At 34.8% G+C, this 19,676-nt stretch overlaps 1 protein-coding gene across 10 annotated transcripts in view; it reads left to right on the forward strand.

Moving 5' to 3' along the window:
- Positions 1 to 19,676, forward strand: part of EVI5 (ecotropic viral integration site 5) — a 224,315-nt gene that overhangs the window by 134,573 nt on the left and 70,066 nt on the right. For 9 of the 10 annotated variants that reach the window (XR_008617203.1, XM_024119714.1, XM_055084461.1 and 6 more), the window contains 4 exons: positions 3,331 to 3,465; positions 7,120 to 7,260; positions 8,674 to 8,832; positions 16,317 to 16,463. Coding sequence is in view for 9 of the 10 variants with exons in the window: in XM_024119714.1 (XP_023975482.1) it covers positions 3,331 to 3,465; positions 7,120 to 7,260; positions 8,674 to 8,832; positions 16,317 to 16,463 (582 nt within the window). In the remaining variant the exon portion in view is untranslated. The remainder of the gene's footprint in view (positions 1 to 3,330; positions 3,466 to 7,119; positions 7,261 to 8,673; positions 8,833 to 16,316; positions 16,464 to 19,676) is intronic. The other variant, XM_024119715.2, reaches the window with a different exon arrangement.

Below are 19,676 nucleotides of genomic sequence, written 5' to 3' on the forward strand. Positions count from 1 at the left end.
CGGGAGAGGCCACAACAGTGAGAGGCCCGCGTACCGCAAAAAAACCCCAAAAAAAACAAACAAAACAAAACAAAACAAAAAACAAAAAAAATAAAGTGAGAGACATGCAACTCTTCCTTTCTCTTGAACACTTGGAGGCTGTTGTGGTTTATCAAATGGCCTGATTTCAGTAGTGTTGTATCTCAGGGAATAGGGAGGCCCGAGGACAAGGATGGGGGGAATGGCCAGTCTGTGGAGCTGTCAGAACACAAACAACGTTAGTAACACCAAAAGTCACTGGTCACAGACCATCCAAATATAATAATAATGAAAAAGTTTGAAATATTGTGAGAATTACCAAAATGTGACACTGACTTGAAGTGAGCAAATGCTGTTGGAAAAATGGCACTGAAAAACTTGCTTGAAGTAGGGTTGCTACAAACCTTCAATTTGTAAAAATTGTAGTATCTGCAAAGTGCAATAAAGTGAGGAGCAATAAAACGAGGTATGCCTCTATTAAATAATACCCACTGTAAGCACTGTAACAGTTAGATGGTGATATGTAAGGCTATTGCGCTGGTTCAAAGAAAGAGATGAGAGCATAAATAAAAACAATGACTGTGAAGATGGAAAGGAGCAGACAAATTCAAGAGATGTGCAAGTTACTGAGACTTTGTGATTGATTTGTTATGGGTTGAGTATAAGAGGGGAAGTTTTGACTTGGGCATTTGTTAGATGGTGGGATCCTTAGCATATAGTAGTAAATACATGAGGAGGAAAAGATGGGGAGTCCAGTTTTGACATGTTGAATGTGAGGTGAGTATGAGGCTAAACAGATGAACAAAACCAGTAGGAAGTTGTGAATATGAATCTGTAGCTTAGTAGAAAGATCAGAGCTGAGAATATGGACTTGAGAGTCATTGCTTTCTGTGTATCTGTCAATATCTATCTATATATTTATTGTCCCTAGAGTTCCATTATTGTGTGTTCTTTCTTCCTCCCTCTTCCTGTCCCTCTTTCCCTCCTTTTTTTTTTTTTTTTTTTACTATTTTATAGATTCTTCCTTGGTGATCTCATCCATTGTCTGTATAGACTTATACAGAGACAAAATCTTATATATATACACAGTATCTGATAGTATCTTTATACAGACTGTATTAGTGGATGAAATCACATAGGAGGAATCTACAAAATAAGAAAGTTAACAGGAAGATTGAGAAAAAAGACACAATATTGAAACCCTGGGACCTACTGATTGATACACACAGGCATATACACACACACATACACGTAGACATACATATCTATAATTAAGTAGTTCAGCTGACCGAGGAGACAGAGAAGATATGAGGTAGAACCATGAAAGAGTAATACCTCAGAATCTGAGGGAGGAGAAATTTTTGAGTTGTCAGTTGTTTTAAATTCCATAGACTATGTGGTGAAGGTAAGAGCTGAATAAAAGGGCTTTCCATTGAGTTTTTATATTGTTATTGAGTATTAATATTGTTAGCGATTAGAGCAGTTTCATCAAGGGTTGAAGACTAAAGCTAGTTTGCAGTAGGTTGAGGAACAAATGGGAAATATGAGAAGAGAAATAGCATGTACACTATAGAATGTATCCCATTAACAATAGAAGATGATTAGAAGTTTTGTAAATTTTATTGGTAAAAATTTGTTCCCAATATTAGTACAGTTTTTTGTTTACTTGGTTGGATCAGCTGGATTATACCAGCTCAATGGTTTCATTCTCATTTTGGCTATTTGGGTTTGATGTATTCCTGGAGCTCTCCTGATAGAGTCTTGGAAAATAAGCATGAAGTAACATAGAGCTTTAGATTAAAAGCAAAAAATTCTAGTATTACTCATAAAATAACTATGATCTAATTAAACAAAAATCATGGCACCTGCATTTTGGATGTGGTCATTCCAAAATTGCCATTCCCCTATTTGCTAAGGTAAGTATTTGCTAAGGTGTTATACCTATTGCAGATGTACTTCTTGTATTGAAATATTGTTTTAATAGTATCAGAAAATTACTAGGAGAAACAACATGTAGTACACTGAATTAAAAAATTCTCATTTGCCTAATAAGTGAATGGTGCATTTTTAAAAATATCTTTTTTGGGTAACTGGGGCAAGGGAGTACCATATGTTTTAATTAAGTATTTAATAGTTTTTAAATAGAGTTTTAATTTGATGTCTATTTTGTTCCTAATGTATTGAAGAATAAAAGGAACCATTCTTTACTTGTGCTAGTTCAGTGGGAGATTATTCCCTATGACTCTGTTGGAATTTTGAGTTGTCGCTATTTTTTACTACGTGAGTTAAATGTGAAGTGATAGTTTATTTTAGGAAGTCTTTTATAATGGTGAATTCAATATCTTTTTGCTTTTTTGAACAGCTTTGTGTAGAAACTAGTTTAAAAAGGGATTTCTTAAGTAGATGTATTGGTATAAAGTAGGAAAGGAAATGGAAAGGTTTCATGCTTCCATGGCTAATTTCTTTATGCAGCATCTTCTTTTTCTTTGCTTCCAACAGTCATTTTCATGAGTATATTTAAATAGATCTACATTTCTAACAGCAAATACATTTTTATTCTTTTGGTATTTAGGATGGTTCACGTTATTGTGGATGCTTTGTTTTTATTTCTATTAGGTTAAAATAGAATTTTCAGTAAATATGTACTTGTCTTCTATAGTCTGTAATGGTGCTGTCTAATAGTAATATAATGTGAGCCAGATAAGCATTTTAAAATGCCATGTTAAAAGGAGTAATTAATAATTAATGAAATTAATAAATAATAATAATTTTATTTGATTAAATTAATATTTTGTTTAACTCGAGGCATTTTATATATTATTTCAATATATAATCAGTATACAAATTACTGAGATATTTTGCCTTTTTATTTCACACTAAGCCTTGAAAATTCAGTTTGTATTTTACACTTAAAACTTTTCTTAATTTGGACTTACCACATTTCAAGTGCTCTGTAACCATATATGGCTGGTGGTTACACTGTTGTACAGTTCAGGTCTATAGAGCTGGAACAAATTCTTAGTATCTGGATTGATGGACAGATAAAAAAAGATATTTATCTTCTATAAATTGGATTCAGTTAGTGTAATAACTGATTATGAACACCCAATAATATCATCTTTATAGATATCAAACCTGGAATTTTTTGTTCATTGGAAAGTTAATTGGAGGAGATAAGCTGGAAATATTAGGTGGATGGAACTTTTACGATCTGGTTGCCCTCAATAGTTGTATTGTGTAATTGCACTTATTTTTATTATATTTACATGTTCATACTTATGAAAAATTTCAGTGTATGTCTATAACTTGTAGCATAAATGCAGTTCCAACTACAATGAAGATTTTGTGCTACAGCTAGAGAAGGAATTGGTCCAAGCCCGACTGAGTGAAGCTGAGTCTCAGTGTGCACTAAAGGAAATGCAGGATAAAGTTCTGGATATAGAAAAGGTAAGAACATCATAAATGCTTTCATTCCCGAATTAGAGGGGAAATGTAATAGATACTTGTTAAGTACTTACTGAGCAGTGAAATTGGACTTGGTGTTTTTGCACATTAAAAATCTTACATATTATAAGAGAGGAAAGGAAAAACATACATGATTCCCATTTATTCTTTGTTGTTGCCATACTACTCAAAGTGCCATATTTAGGGTAAAAATGGAGATTAGAGCCCTTTTAGAGGAAAACAACCAGGATAATTTGGATATGAATAATGTTTAAATGTCGGAGAAGAGAAACTTAGGGGATAGAAATTAACCATCGTCAAGATGAATAGTACTTACAGCATTTAGAATCACCCGACGGCAGCTGGTACAGTATCACCCAGACTTCTCGTTTGTGAAATTCTGGGGGAAGTGGGACAATTTGAACTGTAACAGTCTACAAGGTAGTAATATTGCCTCTTGGCCATTGGCCCAGTACTAACCCCTTTTTTTTTTGTTTTTTAGTATATAAAATATGCTGAAAGCATTTGTCTTAAGCACATTTCAATTAATGTAATTAAACAGAAGGCAACAACTTCTAGAAGAATTAGATTTAGCTATGAAAAACTTGCCATATATTTGTTAATTTATGGAATACTTTTTGGGTCAATCCAGACCATAGTGTATTTTTAAATTTAAAGCCTGTGCTAAACACAAGTAAAAAGAACTAAAAACATAATCACATTGGTAGTTTTTTTAAAAAATGAAAATTACCATTTTTATCCCTATAGTATATAAATACATCATGTTGCTTTCATCCAAATAAAAGGTAAATTTCAAAAAAAGAATCCACTGTGAAATTTACTTTCTGACTAAGCACAAAAGTACAGATATATTGGGTCTAATCAGAAATTTCAGCTGACAAGTGAACATTTTTACTTTGAAATATGTAGATCTGAGATATAGGAGTGAATATTTTGATTGAAACACATTGCAAATATACCTTGTTTTCATGTAAAAATAATTTTTTAAAGAAAAAAGAAATTAACCATCATCTTCAAATATTATAATACCTTCATCTGCAAGAGGTGTAGAAATAGACCAATACATAAACATTTCAGCGAAAATTTCATCTGAGTGTAACTGTTACAGCTTTCCAAGCTGCAAAAAAACCACCTCTGAATATATAGGAAGATCTTAGCTGGAGGTGTACTTACCTTACTTACCTTTTTTCAAAGTTATTAAAGAACAGATTAGTAGTGGAAATAGAAATGATTTTAGGTTTCTTATAACCCTCTGACTTGAGAGTCTCTGTTCCAAACCACAAACTCTGAATCTCTGTTTTCTCATCTATAAAATCATAGATGATTTGGGCTCTGTGTTGCGTTTGTTTCTTTGGCCCTTGGGTAGTATCTAGCCATTGAGTCAAAAACTCATAAAATAATGGACATGAAAGATACCCTCAAATTGTTCTTAACTGTTTCTTAATGAAACAGAATAGGGTGTAACTGCAATCAATAGTGGAATAATTTTGCTAGAAATCTACTTGCTATTTTTTTTTTTTTTTTTTTTTTTTTTTGTGGTATGCGGGCCTCCCTCTGCTGTGGCCTCTCCCGTTGCGGAGCACAGGCTCCGGACGCGCGCGAACCCGGTTCCCCTGCCTCGGCAGGCGGACGCGCAACCACTGCGCCACCAGGGAAGCCCCTCTACTTGCTATTTTTATATTATTTTTGGAAAACTTATTCTCCTGTTTGCTGAGAAAAAAGCCGGCAAGAATGCTGTAAAAATTGCCTAATTGAGAGTATTCTGGGCTCCACGATTTAGGTAAGAATCTGGATCTTTTAGTTTTGAATATTTGGTAGAGAGAAATGTCCTTGGGTCCAATTTAAAATTGAATTTTTTAAGTAGCTTTGTTGGTACTCGTTTTATAGAGTAGAAGGGAAATTGGAAGGTTTCATGCTTCCTATGGTTAATTTCTTCATGCAAGATACTTTTTTTAATGCATATACAGTAAATTTCTGGTTTTCAATTGAAAAAATATTTCAAGTCCATCATTAAAATGTGTAGTTGGCAAGAATAACTTTATTCCATCATCTCTGTGGGCTAAAATCTTCATGAAATATTTCAGAGATAGAAAATTTCGTAGACTCAGGACTTGAAATTTCAATAGTACTTCAGTTTACCTAAGGAGCTTTTACTAGAGCCTAATTTAGGATTCTTTGGTCATTCCCCAGAGCAGTTTAATATGGCAACCCTATATCCTATGGTGGGTCTTTCAGCATGGTAGGAGATTAATCTAAATCTCGTACCCTTGAAGCAAATATTTAGGTCACCTTGGTGCTTATTTCTTGAATATTGATATAAACAGTGACTAATGTACAGATATTTTACACTCCCTTTTCAAAATGATATGCTGAGAAAATATAACAAAACAGATTTTGGACTATTCTCTTCCATAAATCTTTAAAATATAAATGATGTTCATGCTTTGTAGTCCTAATCAGAGGTTAGTATGTTCACTGCCATATTGAAAAACATTTTTAATCCTGTTGTTCCATGATTCTGATTAGTATTTTATTAAACAAAACAGAGTTAGACTTTCTGTGTCATCAACATTAAGTACAGTTACCCTTATACCTTCCTGGTGGGAATGTAAAAAGTGCAACTGCTTTGGAAAAGTTTGTCCGTTTCTTAAAAGTTAAATGTAGAATTACCATCGGATCCAGCATCTCTGTTCTTTCATATATACTCAAGAGAGTTAAAAAACATATATCCACACAAAAACTTTTACATAAATGTTCATAGCAGTGTTATTCATAGTAACCCCAAAGTGGAAACAACCCACATTTCCATCAACTGATGAACGTGTAAATAAAATGTGGTATATCTGTACCATGGAATATTATTTGGCAATAAAAAAATGAAACTTGAAAACATGCTAAGTGAAAGAAGCTAGTCTTAAAAGGCCATGTATTTTATGATTCCATTTATATGAAATGTTCAGAATAGGCAAATTAATAGAGACATAGATTAGTGGTTGCCAGGGGCTGGGGGTAGGGGAAACGTAGAGTGACTGCTAATGGTATAGGGTTTCTTTTGGGGGTGATCAAAATGTTCTGAAATTAGTTCGTGATGTTGGTTGCACAACCCTGTGAATACTCTTAAAACCACTGACTAGGGACTTCCCTGGTGGTGCAGTGGTTAAGAATCCACCTGCCAATGCAGGGGACATGGGTTTGAGCCCTGGTCCGGGAGGATCCTACATGCTGCAGAGCAACTAAGCCCGTGCACCACAACTACTGAGCCCGCACTCTGCAACTACTGAAACCTGCGTGCCTAGAGCCCATGCTCCGCAACAAGAGAAGCCATCGCAATGAGAAGCCTGCGCACCGCAACGAAGAGTAACCCCCGCTTGCTGCAACTAGAGAAATCCCATGTGCAGCAATGAAGACCCAACACAGCCAAAAATAAATAAATTAATTAAAAAAAAAAACACCCACTGACTAGTGTTCATTAAAAGGGTAAGTTTTATGGTTTGTGAACTATATCTCAATAAAATTAAGTACAATTACATATGGGAGAAAACAGCTCATTATTTTGCTATATTTTATTGTTATATATGCTGTATTTTATTCTTTAAATTAAAAAAAAATCCCCAATTAAATTTTCTCTTGCTTTAGAGAAACAACTCCTTTCCTGATGAGAATAACATTGCAAGGCTTCAGGAGGAACTCATTGCTGTGAAACTGAGAGAGGCAGAAGCTATTATGGGTTTAAAAGAACTTAGACAACAAGTCAAGGATTTAGAGGAACACTGGCAGGTATATCAAAATATTTTGTGTGCTTTAAAAAAGAAAGGTAAAACCTGAATATCCATTTTGTGTGAATTTGAAGTAGTTAATGACCAACACTAGGATCTGAGTTTAAAGTGAGAAAGACCCTGTTTTAATATACAAAACTGAGAGCATTTATAAATTGAAAGTACCTTTAACCTTTTTCTCCCTTTCTGATTCTTATAAGTAAATAAAAGATAAAATAGAGATCGTCATATTTTTATTGTGTTGTTATACCATTGTGATTTGTGTAACTTTTTCTAAAGAACTAAAAGAAAATACTTCTTTATATAGTACTTATTTCTTCTCCTGTTGATATTAAATTCATTGGTCATTATGAAACATCAGAAGGGTGACATCAATATAAATTTGTTTATGAATTTGTAACTTCTTTTGAAAATGGTTTTCCCACAAAATAAAACAGACAGTTAGTTAGTTATATGCCCACAAATTTATTCACATATGAGGGAAACTATTGATAAGTAGCAAAAAAAAAAAAAAAAACAGAATCCGTAAGAGAGAAGGGAGAGAGGAAAGAAAAAAAAAACTACACATCATTTCAGAATAGTGATCTTGGTATGAATTTGGGATGGGAGATGCATCTAGCAAAGACTGAAGTCAGTCCTTTATGTTGCCATGGCTTTTTTTTTTTTTTTAAGAAGTATCAGGTGGCATTAGAAATTAGAAACAAATTAAACAAAACTGTCCTTCACCACAGATATTTTGAGAACACTGCTCTTAACTTCTAATATTGTTTCCTTAATTCGTGAAGGGCCCAATTTTCCCTTTTTCTTGGGATTTCATTACAAAATAATGTAAAAATCTCTCAGAAAAAAATTAGGGTGAAAAATGTATTCTTTTTTTGTGTGTTTTTTTCCTGTTTTTTTGTTTTTTGTTTTTTGCAATACGCGGGCCTCTCACTGTTGTGGCCTCTCCCGTTGCGGAGCACAGGCTCCGGATGCGCAGGCCCAGCGGCCATGGCTCACGGGCCTAGCTGCTCCGTGGCATGTGGGATCCTCCTAGACCGGGCCACGAACCCGTGTCCCCTGCATCGGCAGGCGGACTCTCAACCACTGCGCCACCAGGGAAGCCTGAACAATGTATTCTTTACAATAATGAATCCACAGTATAAAAAAAATTTGAACTATATCTGAGTTTATATCCCAGATCTGCCACTTACTGGCTGTGTGACCTTTCTGAAGTTACTTACTCACAATTTCCATTTTCTTACCTCTATATTGAAAATAATAGTGTTTAACTTTTAAGATTTTCTGGGGATTAAATAAAATGATTCATATAAAGTGCCTTATACAGTACTGGGCCTGAAATAAGTGCTTCGTTAAGTTGGCTCTTACTGTAATACTGGGAATATTTGTTACGATATAATTTTTTGTATTTCAGCGCCACTTAGCTCGTACTACTGGGAGATGGAAAGACCCACCTAAGAAAAATGCTGTGAATGAGTTACAAGATGAACTGATGACCATTCGACTTAGAGAAGCTGAAACACAGGCAGAAATAAGAGAAATAAAACAAAGGATGATGGAAATGGAAACACAGGTATAATGGGAAAGCCTAATAGCTTTAAAAAATACTGTTAGCCCATTAAAAGTTTATGCACAAATTGTATCATCCTTAGAACAGCCAAAAGGTGGACATATGAAACTGTCTAGACTGCAGTTTTCTAGCCCAGATAAAAAGGGCTAAAACTGTATTCCTTGACAGCAGAGATTTAATATCTTCTTTGACTCTTTCAACAAAGTTTAAACAAGTCATAAAACTCTATATGACTTTGTTTCATTGTTGTACAACCTGAAAGGGAATACTTATGTTGAGCAAAATTTCTTAACCTCAACAATATTAACACTTGGGACCAGTTAATTCTTTATTGTGAGACTGGCCTGTGCATTGTAGTATGTTTAGCAGCATCCCTGGCCTCTCTACCTACTACCATATCCCTCTACCCTCTACTCAGTAGCACCACGCCCCTGCCACATTGTGATGGCCGAAAGCATCTCCACACATTGCCAAATGTCCCCTGGGGGGCAAAATTGCCCCTGGTTGAGAACCACTGATGTAGAATATAATGTGAATGATGCTTCCTAAAGTTGTGTAATGTGGTGACTCTGAGCAGTCAATTCCAAAATTACACTTCTTTCTTCTCAAGTCCCCTTTTCTCTAATAAATCTTATCTCAAATATGCTTGACTTAAGATCTGCAAAGTCCTTTTTATGTAACCCATTTACATTATAAAAGTACCTTTGGTACATTTGGTTTTTATGTGGTACATCTGTGTGGACTATATTCTTTATTGTCTGTAATGTTATTCAGTTTTCAAAATATTTATTCAGTCAGTAGGGGGCATAGTTAACTCATATATCATTCTGTATACTTACTGCAAAATGATTATCCCAAACAGACTCATATACAGAGAGAACAAACTGATGTTCATCAGAGGGGAGAAGGATTGGGGTTGGGAGAAATAGGTAAAGGGGATTAAAAGGTACAAACTTCCAATTATAAAATAGTTGTCATGGGGATATAGTATACAGCATAGGGAATATTGTCAATAATATTACAGTAACTTTGGACAGTGATGTTATCAGACTTACTGTGGTGATCAATTTGCAATGTATATAAATGCCATACCTTATGGCATTTATATGTCACTACGTTGTATACCTGTAACTAATATGTCAACTATGCCTCAATAAAAAAATTAAAAATACATAGAAGATATTTTAAAAAATGATTATCCCAACTTGAACATGGTAACGTGGATATGTAAATCCTTTAGATTAAACATATCTTGTTTTAAATTGTTCAAAGTTATTTTCTTGTATTGTTCATTGTAATTAAAAATAACAGTAAGATTATGAAAAGTAGAAATCCAGCTTTGTGATGGTAAGTTTTATTTTTATAATCAGATTTTATCTCAGTATAGATATTAAAGATGCAAACACAACTTTTAAGCCAGTGTTCAGGATTTATTTCAGAGTGACTGTAGGTAAATGGATCAAACTCAGCAAATGTGGTTTTGGGAACTTGTGACTACAAAGCAGTATGCAGCCATCAAAGATCTTACACTTAAAAAAAAAAAAAAGATCTTACACTTGAGAAATCAGGCATGCACAAACTGTATTTAATAAAATTCACTATATGAGATAATCAAGGTTAACTAAATTTGCTGTGGTAGTCATTTCGCAATATATGTAAGTCAAGTTATTATGCTGTACACCTTAGACTTATACAGTGCTATAGGTTAATTATATCTCAGTAAAACTGGAAGCAATATATAATTCAGAAATTTGTAAGTAGAGAGTTAGATAGAAATTGCTATGGAGACTAGGACAGGACAGTTAATTCCAACTTGGTGGTTTGGAGAAAGACTTCTAAGGAATTTGCATTTTACACTGTGCCTGACTAATGAGCATGGCTCCTAAATGTCAGTGCATGTACTGGTGATGATCCATGAAGTTTTCTCATTGCAAAGTGAGGAAAATAAATACAGATAGTGTCATGTGATATTAATGCTGTATTAGTCATCTAAAGAATATTACATTAAACACCCATGTATCCAGCATCCAGATTAAGAGATAGGTCCTTGTTGATACATGTAGCTCCAGTTCTTTCATTTTAATGACTTTTAGAAAAGTCCACCTGATAAGTATACCTTGGTTTATGGAGCCACTTTCCTTTTCGTACCGATTTTTGCTATTACAAACAGGGCTGCTCTGAGCATTCTTGCATGTTTTCTTGTGTATATCTCTACGAGTTTCTTTAGTACAGGGGTTCTTATCTTTTTTGTGTGCCATGAACCCCTTTGGCAGTCTGAAACCTATGGACCCCATCTCAAAATAATGTTTTTTAATGCATAAAATACATAGGATTCCAAAGAAAACCAGTTATATTGAGGTACAGTTATCAAAATGCTAAAAAACAAGTTTGTAATATGGAATGCAGACACAGAGACATACACAACATATTCCCATTGCAGGAATCAGGTTTTTCATAATTTAGATTTTTTTGTACCTAAATTAGATTGTACTATAATTTTCCTTTTGGAGGAGCCTTTTCTCTGGTTTTGGCACCAAGGTAAGCTGGGTGAATAAGTTGGGTTGTATTTAACTTTTTCTGTTCTCAGAAGTTTTATGTAAGATTGAAATTACCCGTTACTTGAATATTTGCTGGAATTCATTCCTTTTTTGGCGGGGGGGCAGGCGGTATGTGGGATCTTAGTTTCTTGACCAGGGATTGAACCTATGCCCCCTGCAGTGGAAGCACGGATCACTGGACCATCAGGGAAGTCCCTGGAATTCATTCCTTAAAACAGCCTTGTCTTTTTGTTTTGTTTTGTGGGTGTAATAATTATTGATCCTAGTTGTTGAAGGGTTATAGATCTTTTCAGGTTTTCTGTTTCTTCTTGAGTCTGGTGCTGTAAGATGTGGTAAACTTCTTCAAGACTTTTTAAGAAAAGAAAGAAGGCACAAATAAACACTATTAGGAATGAGAAAAAGGGACATAAATATAGATCCAGTGAAAATATTTTTTAAAAACATACTCTGAACAAGTTTAAGTGATACATTTGAAATTTGAGTATTTAGATGAAATGGGCAGTTTCCTAGGGAAATATGACTTGACTTGATGTAATTTTTGCTTTGTTTTTTTTCTTGAGCTTCTGGGACCTGTGAATTTGTGACTGCCATGAAATTTGGAAATTTCTTGGTCATTATTTTGTCACATATTTCTTCTCCCACACTCTCTTCAGGGATTCCATTTACACTTATGTTAGATTGTTTGATGTTGTCCAGCAACTCTTGGATGCTCTATTCTTTTCCCTCCCATTACTTTTTCTCTTTGTATTTCAGTTTCTATTGACTGACATATTTCTCTTGATTTATCACTGAGTTCACTGATTCTTTACTCCAATTTGTGAGTTGTCTGATGCGCCGTTGAAGGCATTCTTTACACCTGTTACTGTGTTTTTTACTTCTAGTATTTCTGTTTAAGTCTTATAGTTTTCATTTCTTTGCTGATATTACCTATCTGATGTTGCATATTTTTCACCTTTCCCATAGAGCCCTTATTTTAAATTCCCTGTCAGATAATTTCAATATCTGTGTCATATATGAGGCAGGTTCTGTTGATTGCTTTGTCTCTTGGAAGTGTTTTGTTTACCTTTTCCTATGCTGTGTAATTTTTTGTTGAAAACTAGATGTGTATCTTGTGTAGGACAGTAGACTAAGGTAAATAGTTCCTTGCCTGGAAGTGGGTACATCTTTCCTTCTACTAGGTCTTTAATGTGGGGGATTTGAGTTAATATAGTCAGGAGTTGGGCTGGTGTGAGGTTTGTTGTTTCTGTGGTTACCCTCATTGCACCACGGGCTTCAAATTCCTCTAGCAATATCTTATTTTTAGATCAGGGGCTGGTTTGCCAAAGGGTTTTCTTAATATCTTTAGGTCTTCCCTTTGTACAGTACTTCAGGGGAGGTCAGTCCCCAGCAGTATTCCACTGTTACTTGTTACAGGAAATTGGAGGGTCAGAGAACACTTCTGCCCTATTGTTCTGATAAAGCCTCAGTCTTAGGCTGCATGATGTCCCTGGATCTGGGGTGTTTGGTCTCATTAGTGCTCCTGTCCTACCCCCAAGCTATAGTCCTGCCCCTTCCCCAGATGCACTGGTTTTCCCCGTGCCCCAGAGACAGCAATATTTGTTGTCCTGCTCCAAGCAGATTAAACCTTTTGCTCTGTAGAGGAGATAAGCAAGGATTAGTGCCCCTCACATATCAGCAGCTTTCCCCCTCCCTGCGGCCTGTATCATGGAGCTCTCTTTCTCAGGACTCTCACCAGTCTTTTTTGTGTGTACCTGTTGGGGTCCATGAGGGAAAAGTGTATAAGAGTTTGTGCACTCTGTTCTCCCCACGGGCTCCATGCTCTCTAGCCAGCCCACACTTGAGCTCCACCAATTCAATGTTTATTCTAGCTGAATTATTCTTAACAGCTTCTAGCAGCATCTGCCCTGTCTCTTAGATTTTGAGCTAGTTGATTGTCCTGTGACCTCACCTCTCTGGGTTCAACATTAGTCATGAACTTAGAGTTTGGCTGGCTTTTTTTTTTTTTAATTGAAAAGGTGGAAGCAATGTTCTTTCTGATTCTCTACATCCCCAATCAGAAATCAAAAGTCTTTATTATGATGTATTTGAAATTATTTTATTTTGTATTCTGTTTCTTCTTTCTTTCTATGTGTTTTCTTCCTTTCTTGCTTTTTATTGGATTTAGTTTTTTCTTTCTCCTTCTATTAGTTTGACTTTTATAATTCCTTTTCTTTTCTATTAGTGTTTATTACCTGAAGGAAGAAAAAAAAGGAAGAAAATGCTTGCCTGACTGAACAAAGTCTAAAGTTAGTAATTATCTCTGTCATTCTTCCAAACTATATAAGGGCCTTAAAATAACTCCATGTGTTCTTCTTACATCTTACGATTATTGTACATTTTTTATATCTCCAAATTCCTAGGCATTATTATTTTATGGAGTCAGTACTCCTGTGGATTTGTCTACTTGCTTGCCAATTTTTTGCTTTCTTCTTACTTTTATCAAACAGTTTCTTTCCAGTTTCAATCATGAGTTGTAAACTCTCTCACTTTCTTAAAATAAATGTACTTTTCTCTCACTCTTATATGTTGTTAGCTGAGTATACTTTTATGGGATGAATTTTTTTTTAAGCACTACCGATTTTTCCTGTTGAGATGTCTTCTGGATATTTCACTTTCTGCCTTCACAGGTACTCAGTTTTTCCCTTGATTTGCCTCTTCTTTTCTTTAGCATTTTGTAAGTTTTGTTATAATGTATTTTGATGAGGCTTTATTTATGTTGATACTTATCCTGTTTGGGACTAGTTGTGCTTCCTGAGCTATAGATTCCTATGTAGTTGTTGTTGTTGTAAAAGATTCCCAACTATTAGCATCTTCTTAGACCATCATGTCTCACTTTTTTTCTGCAACACCTGTTAGGTATATTTTATCCTGAAACACCTAATAGGTGTATTTTATACCCCCTTATTTTCTTTTCTGTGTCTCAACATAATTAAATTTTTAACAGCAGTGTCTGTTAATTTTTAAAATTATATTTGGTTATTTTTCAAATTTGTTGAACCTTTTTTTGACAGTGACCTGTTCTTTGTTTATGTTTTTGCTTCCTCTTTTTATGTCTATGTCTAATAATTTTAAACATAAACTATTTTGTATAAAACCCTCATGTGATTATTTTACTATCTAGAGTTCTTAAAAATCTATTGTTGCTACTTATTTATTTTTTTGTCTACCATTTCTCACTCATAGTCAATTCTTGGATTTTGTTTATGTGTGACTGTTTTGTTTTGTAATTTTGGATCGTGGAATGGTATTCAGGGGTGTAGGGAGGAGTTTTGTCTGGGAATTTTTTGCAGCTTATGTTGAAGGTGTGTCCCTCTGAAGTATAGTTATTTGTCTTAATGGTAGGAGGTAAGACAGTAAAAAGAGGTTGTGGAACATTTTGAATACAGTACTAAGAAGTTCACTCTTAATTTTGTAGACAGACAGTGTTCATTGATTGAAAGTGAGAAAGAAGGGGGTGACATAGAGGATGGTCTTAGGAAGGAGGCATTTCTGCTGTGAGTCAGGAAGATGAGTAGTGAAGATGAAGAAACCTGGAAGTGGTAGAAAGTTTTAGAGCTTAAATCTATTGGATGATCCAGATTTTAAAATTAAAACTGGAGGCAGGATCATCTTCAAAGAGTGAGATAGAATAGGTTTAATAATAGTAACAACTGAGTATTTATTAAATGTCTTAAATTTCAGGCATTAAGTGAGAACTCCTTCCATAAACTTTTCTCACATAATTCTCAAAACACAGCCTTAAAAGACAAGCAGTAATATCTACGGTTCTGTCAGTGTACTATAATTTGATGGCATTAGTTAACTTGACCAAGGTTGAAGAATGGTTTAATGAAGAGCCTAATTTTGCCTGTCTTTGGTTATGAAAATCCATACTGTTTCTTTCAGGCTTCTAATAGAATAATTTAGCGTTGAGAGAATTCAAGCTGGGTCAAGCCTGACTGTGAAAACTACCTCGTGTCAATAAATTCAAGATCTATAACAAGATCCTATTGTACAGCACAGGGAACTATATTCAATATCCCATAATAAACCATAATGGAAAAGAATATGAAAAAGAATACATATATAAAAAACTGAATCACTTTGCTGAACACCAGAAACTAAAACTACATTGTAAATCAACTATATACTTCAATAAAAATAAATAAATAAACAAAAGATCTATTTTTTTATCATGTCCTATAGTTATAATACACTAAGCAGCTAGCATGTATTGAGTTCTTACTATATATTAAGCTCTGTTAACATGTATTATCTCATTTAATTCTAAAGACAAATGAGAAATAGATAGTATTTTTATGTACATTTTTCAAATGAGGAAATAGAAACTAGATATTAACTAGTTTGCTTACTCACCAAATAGCAAGCCAGAATTCAAAACCATTCCATCCTCCATAAAAACAGACTGTGCTATATACATTTTAGGAATGTAGAAGTTCATGTGATACATTTTGTGACATCAAAAAGTTTAGAGTCCAGTAAGTGGTGATGATTCCTTTTGATTAGTCTGTGCTTTCTTTTGGGAACTGGAAAAGGGAGTTAAATTCATCGTATCACATCTATTTTATACCAAATTACCTATTTCAGAAATGAATACCTACAAGTTCTATGTAAACATCCTTATAGTTTATAGATATTTATTGTATAAATGATAAATGGACCTCTAATGAGACTTTCTAATATGAACCTTATGCATCCTTTTGGATGACTTGATTCTTAAAGCAGTTTTATAATTTTTTTAATGTATTTAACTATTTGTTGAATAAAATAGGCCTATAACTAATAATAATATTAAGAATATTGTTGAGGCATAATATGCGTAGGTAGAAATTTATAAGTTTTTTCAGGCCTTTTATCTATACTCTGAGTATTTATGTTTTTAATTATTAGAACCAGATCAATAGTAATCATCTTCGAAGAGCAGAACAAGAGGTGATCAATCTACAGGAGAAGGTGCAGTATCTTTCTGCACAGAACAAAGGACTACTTACCCAATTAAGTGAAGCAAAGCGCAAACAAGCAGAGATTGAATGCAAGGTAAATATATCATTTAGCAAGTTTATGTTTCTGTCAATATAATAATACTTTTTCTGTTTTTGTCTCATCATTGAGTACATTATCATAAAACCAAAAAAAAGCTAGTCTTATTTCCTACTTTTCCTGAAGTTACATTACTTTGGCAGTTGCTTTCAGACCAGGGTAGCTCATCTTGCTCTGGGTGGATTTCAGGCAGGAAACTTCATTTTCAACCACTTGGTTAAATGCCAGTGCAGGAAATTAAGTTAACCGAGTGGTTGAAGATTAGTATCTCTTTTTACCCATAGCCCTTTATAACCAAAGCTTTTAATGTCTCAACCAAAAAGATAGGTAATTTAGAAAGGTTGGGGCAACTCTGCTTTTATTGGTACCTTATTGGCAGGCTGTCAATATTGATATATGTTTTCTGGCTAGAGTAGAGAGCGAAAGAGGTGTGCGTGTACCAGTGGGTTGGGAAAATTGTGTACATTTCACATTGCTATTTTAATCAGTTTTTAAATTTTTTGTGAAGTGTTTAGATTTGTAAAACATGGAAAAGTTTTTGAATACAAGTACGTTTTTTCCTTTAATAAATTTACAGTATAGTAATGGTGAGAGAGAAGGGGAGGTTGGGAAATGGGGTGGAAGGAGAGGGACTGTGTGTGTGTGTGAAGTAACTAAAGAGAAGACTGTGGTGTGAACATTAGAATGGATTACTGAGGGCAAGTAATGGGATTTTAAAAATAAACTAGACATCCATCTTTCCATGGTGAGATAGTAGGAATGATGCCCTTTAAAGATTCCAGCCTTATTATTCTATGATAAGAAATAAGACTTTCAATGGCACATATAAAGCTGTAATTCCATCAACTTGTTCTGGTGTCATTAAAAACCAAGAGTGAAGCTTGAGTGGTTTATCAGTGTCACTGAAATCCAGAGATGAAATTACATCCTAATAAATATGCATGGCTCTTACAATTTACACTGACAGAAATCTGTAGGCAGTACTGAAGTTTGTACTGACATAAGAGTAGTCCCTCTTGAAGGATGTGACTAGGCTTTTATTTTTGGCCTCATCGTGCAGCTTGTGGGATCTTAATTCCTGGAGCATGGATTGAACCTGGGCCACAGCAGTGAAAGCACCAAGTCCTAACCACTGGACTGCCAGGGAATTCCCTAGACTAATTTAAAAATAAAATGATGTGACATGAGGTTACATCAATTTGATTTATCATACTAATATCTGTTTGAGTTTTTTTGTGCTATAGTGTCTGTGCTGACTTACTTTTAATAAAGAATTAAATTTAGTCTTTTTTATTATTGGTATAAGTTTTCCTTTAAACATGTTGTTAACACTGTTACTGGATTTAATATTGCTCCTCAAATGCCTTAGCACCTTTTTTTTTTTTGCGGTACGCGGGCCTCTCACTGTTGTGGCCTCTCCCATTGCGGAGCACAGGCCCTGGACACGCAGGTCCAGTGGCCATGGCTCACGGGCCCAGCCGCTCCGCGGCATGTGGGATCTTCCCGGACCGGGGCACGAACCTGCGTCCCCTGCATCGGCAGGCGGACCCTCAACCACTGCGCCACCAGGGAAGCCCCTTAGCACCTTTTAATCAAAGTAAAGTATTCTTTGGAAATAAATATTTGGGGAGTTTGCTGATGAAAATAATTGTTTTCTTTGAATTTAAGTAACGGGCTCAGATTCAGAATTTTCGGAACCGATATGAGATTTTATTTAATTTTAACTTTTCATTAATACCTTTGTAAAGTATGTTACAGATACTGACTCTGAGATCTCCCCCATGTTTAAGGTGTATATTGATTTATTCAGTCTTTTTAATGCCTTTTGCAGATTTCAAGAATGATCAGTGTTAATTGTCACCCTAGCATCTAGTACATTCTAGTTAAGTGTATGTATTTTACTTTGTCATGTTGGAACAATTCAGCAACAAACCTGTTTCAAGGGAACTAGTCCTTCAGTTATATAAATCTGATTCATTTTCATTTAGTTTTATATGATTATAGCTTATGATTTGCTGATAAGTAATTATTAAAGCTCATGTTATTTTTTATTGATGTAAAATATGTCAGGATACTGTTTTTAATATTAGTGTTATTTTCCCTCTATAACTGAATTTGAATGTTCCCACTTAAAGATGAAACAGTACAAGTCTAAGACCCCTAATACGAAAATCCAAAACACTGAAACTTAAACTTTTTCATAAATTTCACACAAATCCATTTGGAAGCAAACCCAGATTTGAATTAATTTACAGCCATTTATAATTTTTATTTATCCCACTTGGTGTGGGTATTTATACTTCAATGCTTCATTGTGTTAAGCATTGAGCATACTCTTTCATTATGGATGCTGCCTCAGATCCCACTGGAGAGTACTAATGTTTGGTTTATGCACCTTACTAGTCTTAGAAAGTCTAAAAAATCTGAAATTCCATAACACACCTGGCCCTTAGGATTTCAGTAATAAGATTATAGGATTCCTACATAAATCTAAATTTGAAGATTATAGAAAGATTTATATTCTCTATTCATATACAAACATAAAATTGTGTAATAAATAATGTTAAGTGAGGAAAGCTGAGCAAAGTATTATACTATGATTATAATATTGTACATATATGGAATAATCATAAGAAGAAAAAAGAAATTAAACCTCTTGCTTATATTTCATATATATTTTATTTGCTTATTTATTTTTTAAATATTTATTTATTTGGCTGTGTCGGGTCTTCGTTGCGGCACACGGGGTCTTTGTTGCCGCATGCGGGATCTTTGCTGCGGCATGCGGGCTCTTTGGTAGCAGCATGTGGGATCTAGTTCCCTGACCAGGGTTCGAACCTGGGCCCCCTGCATTGGGAGCACGGAGTCTTAGCCACTGGACCACCAGGGAAGTTCCTCATATAAATTTTAGTAGCTTAATACTTACACATTTTTTCATAACGCTTTGATATTTTTAAACTAAATATAAATGAAAGCATTCCCCTTTTAGTCTCTTCCTGACCCTATCACATACCCTTTTATTTTTTTCCCAGGTAACTGCTTTTATTATTTTCTGATAAGTTCTTTTAGAGTTTTTTTTAGGCAGATACTAACAATTAAAAGTGTATACTGGGCTTCCCTGGTGGCGCAGTGGTTGGGAGTCCGCCTGCCGATACAGGAATCGTGGGTTCGTGCCCCGGTCCGGGAGGATCCCGCGTGCCGCGGAGCGGC

The sequence above is a fragment of the Physeter macrocephalus genome, chromosome 4 (assembly GCF_002837175.3).
Source record: "Physeter macrocephalus isolate SW-GA chromosome 4, ASM283717v5, whole genome shotgun sequence".
Classification (NCBI taxonomy): Eukaryota; Metazoa; Chordata; class Mammalia; order Artiodactyla; family Physeteridae; genus Physeter; species Physeter macrocephalus.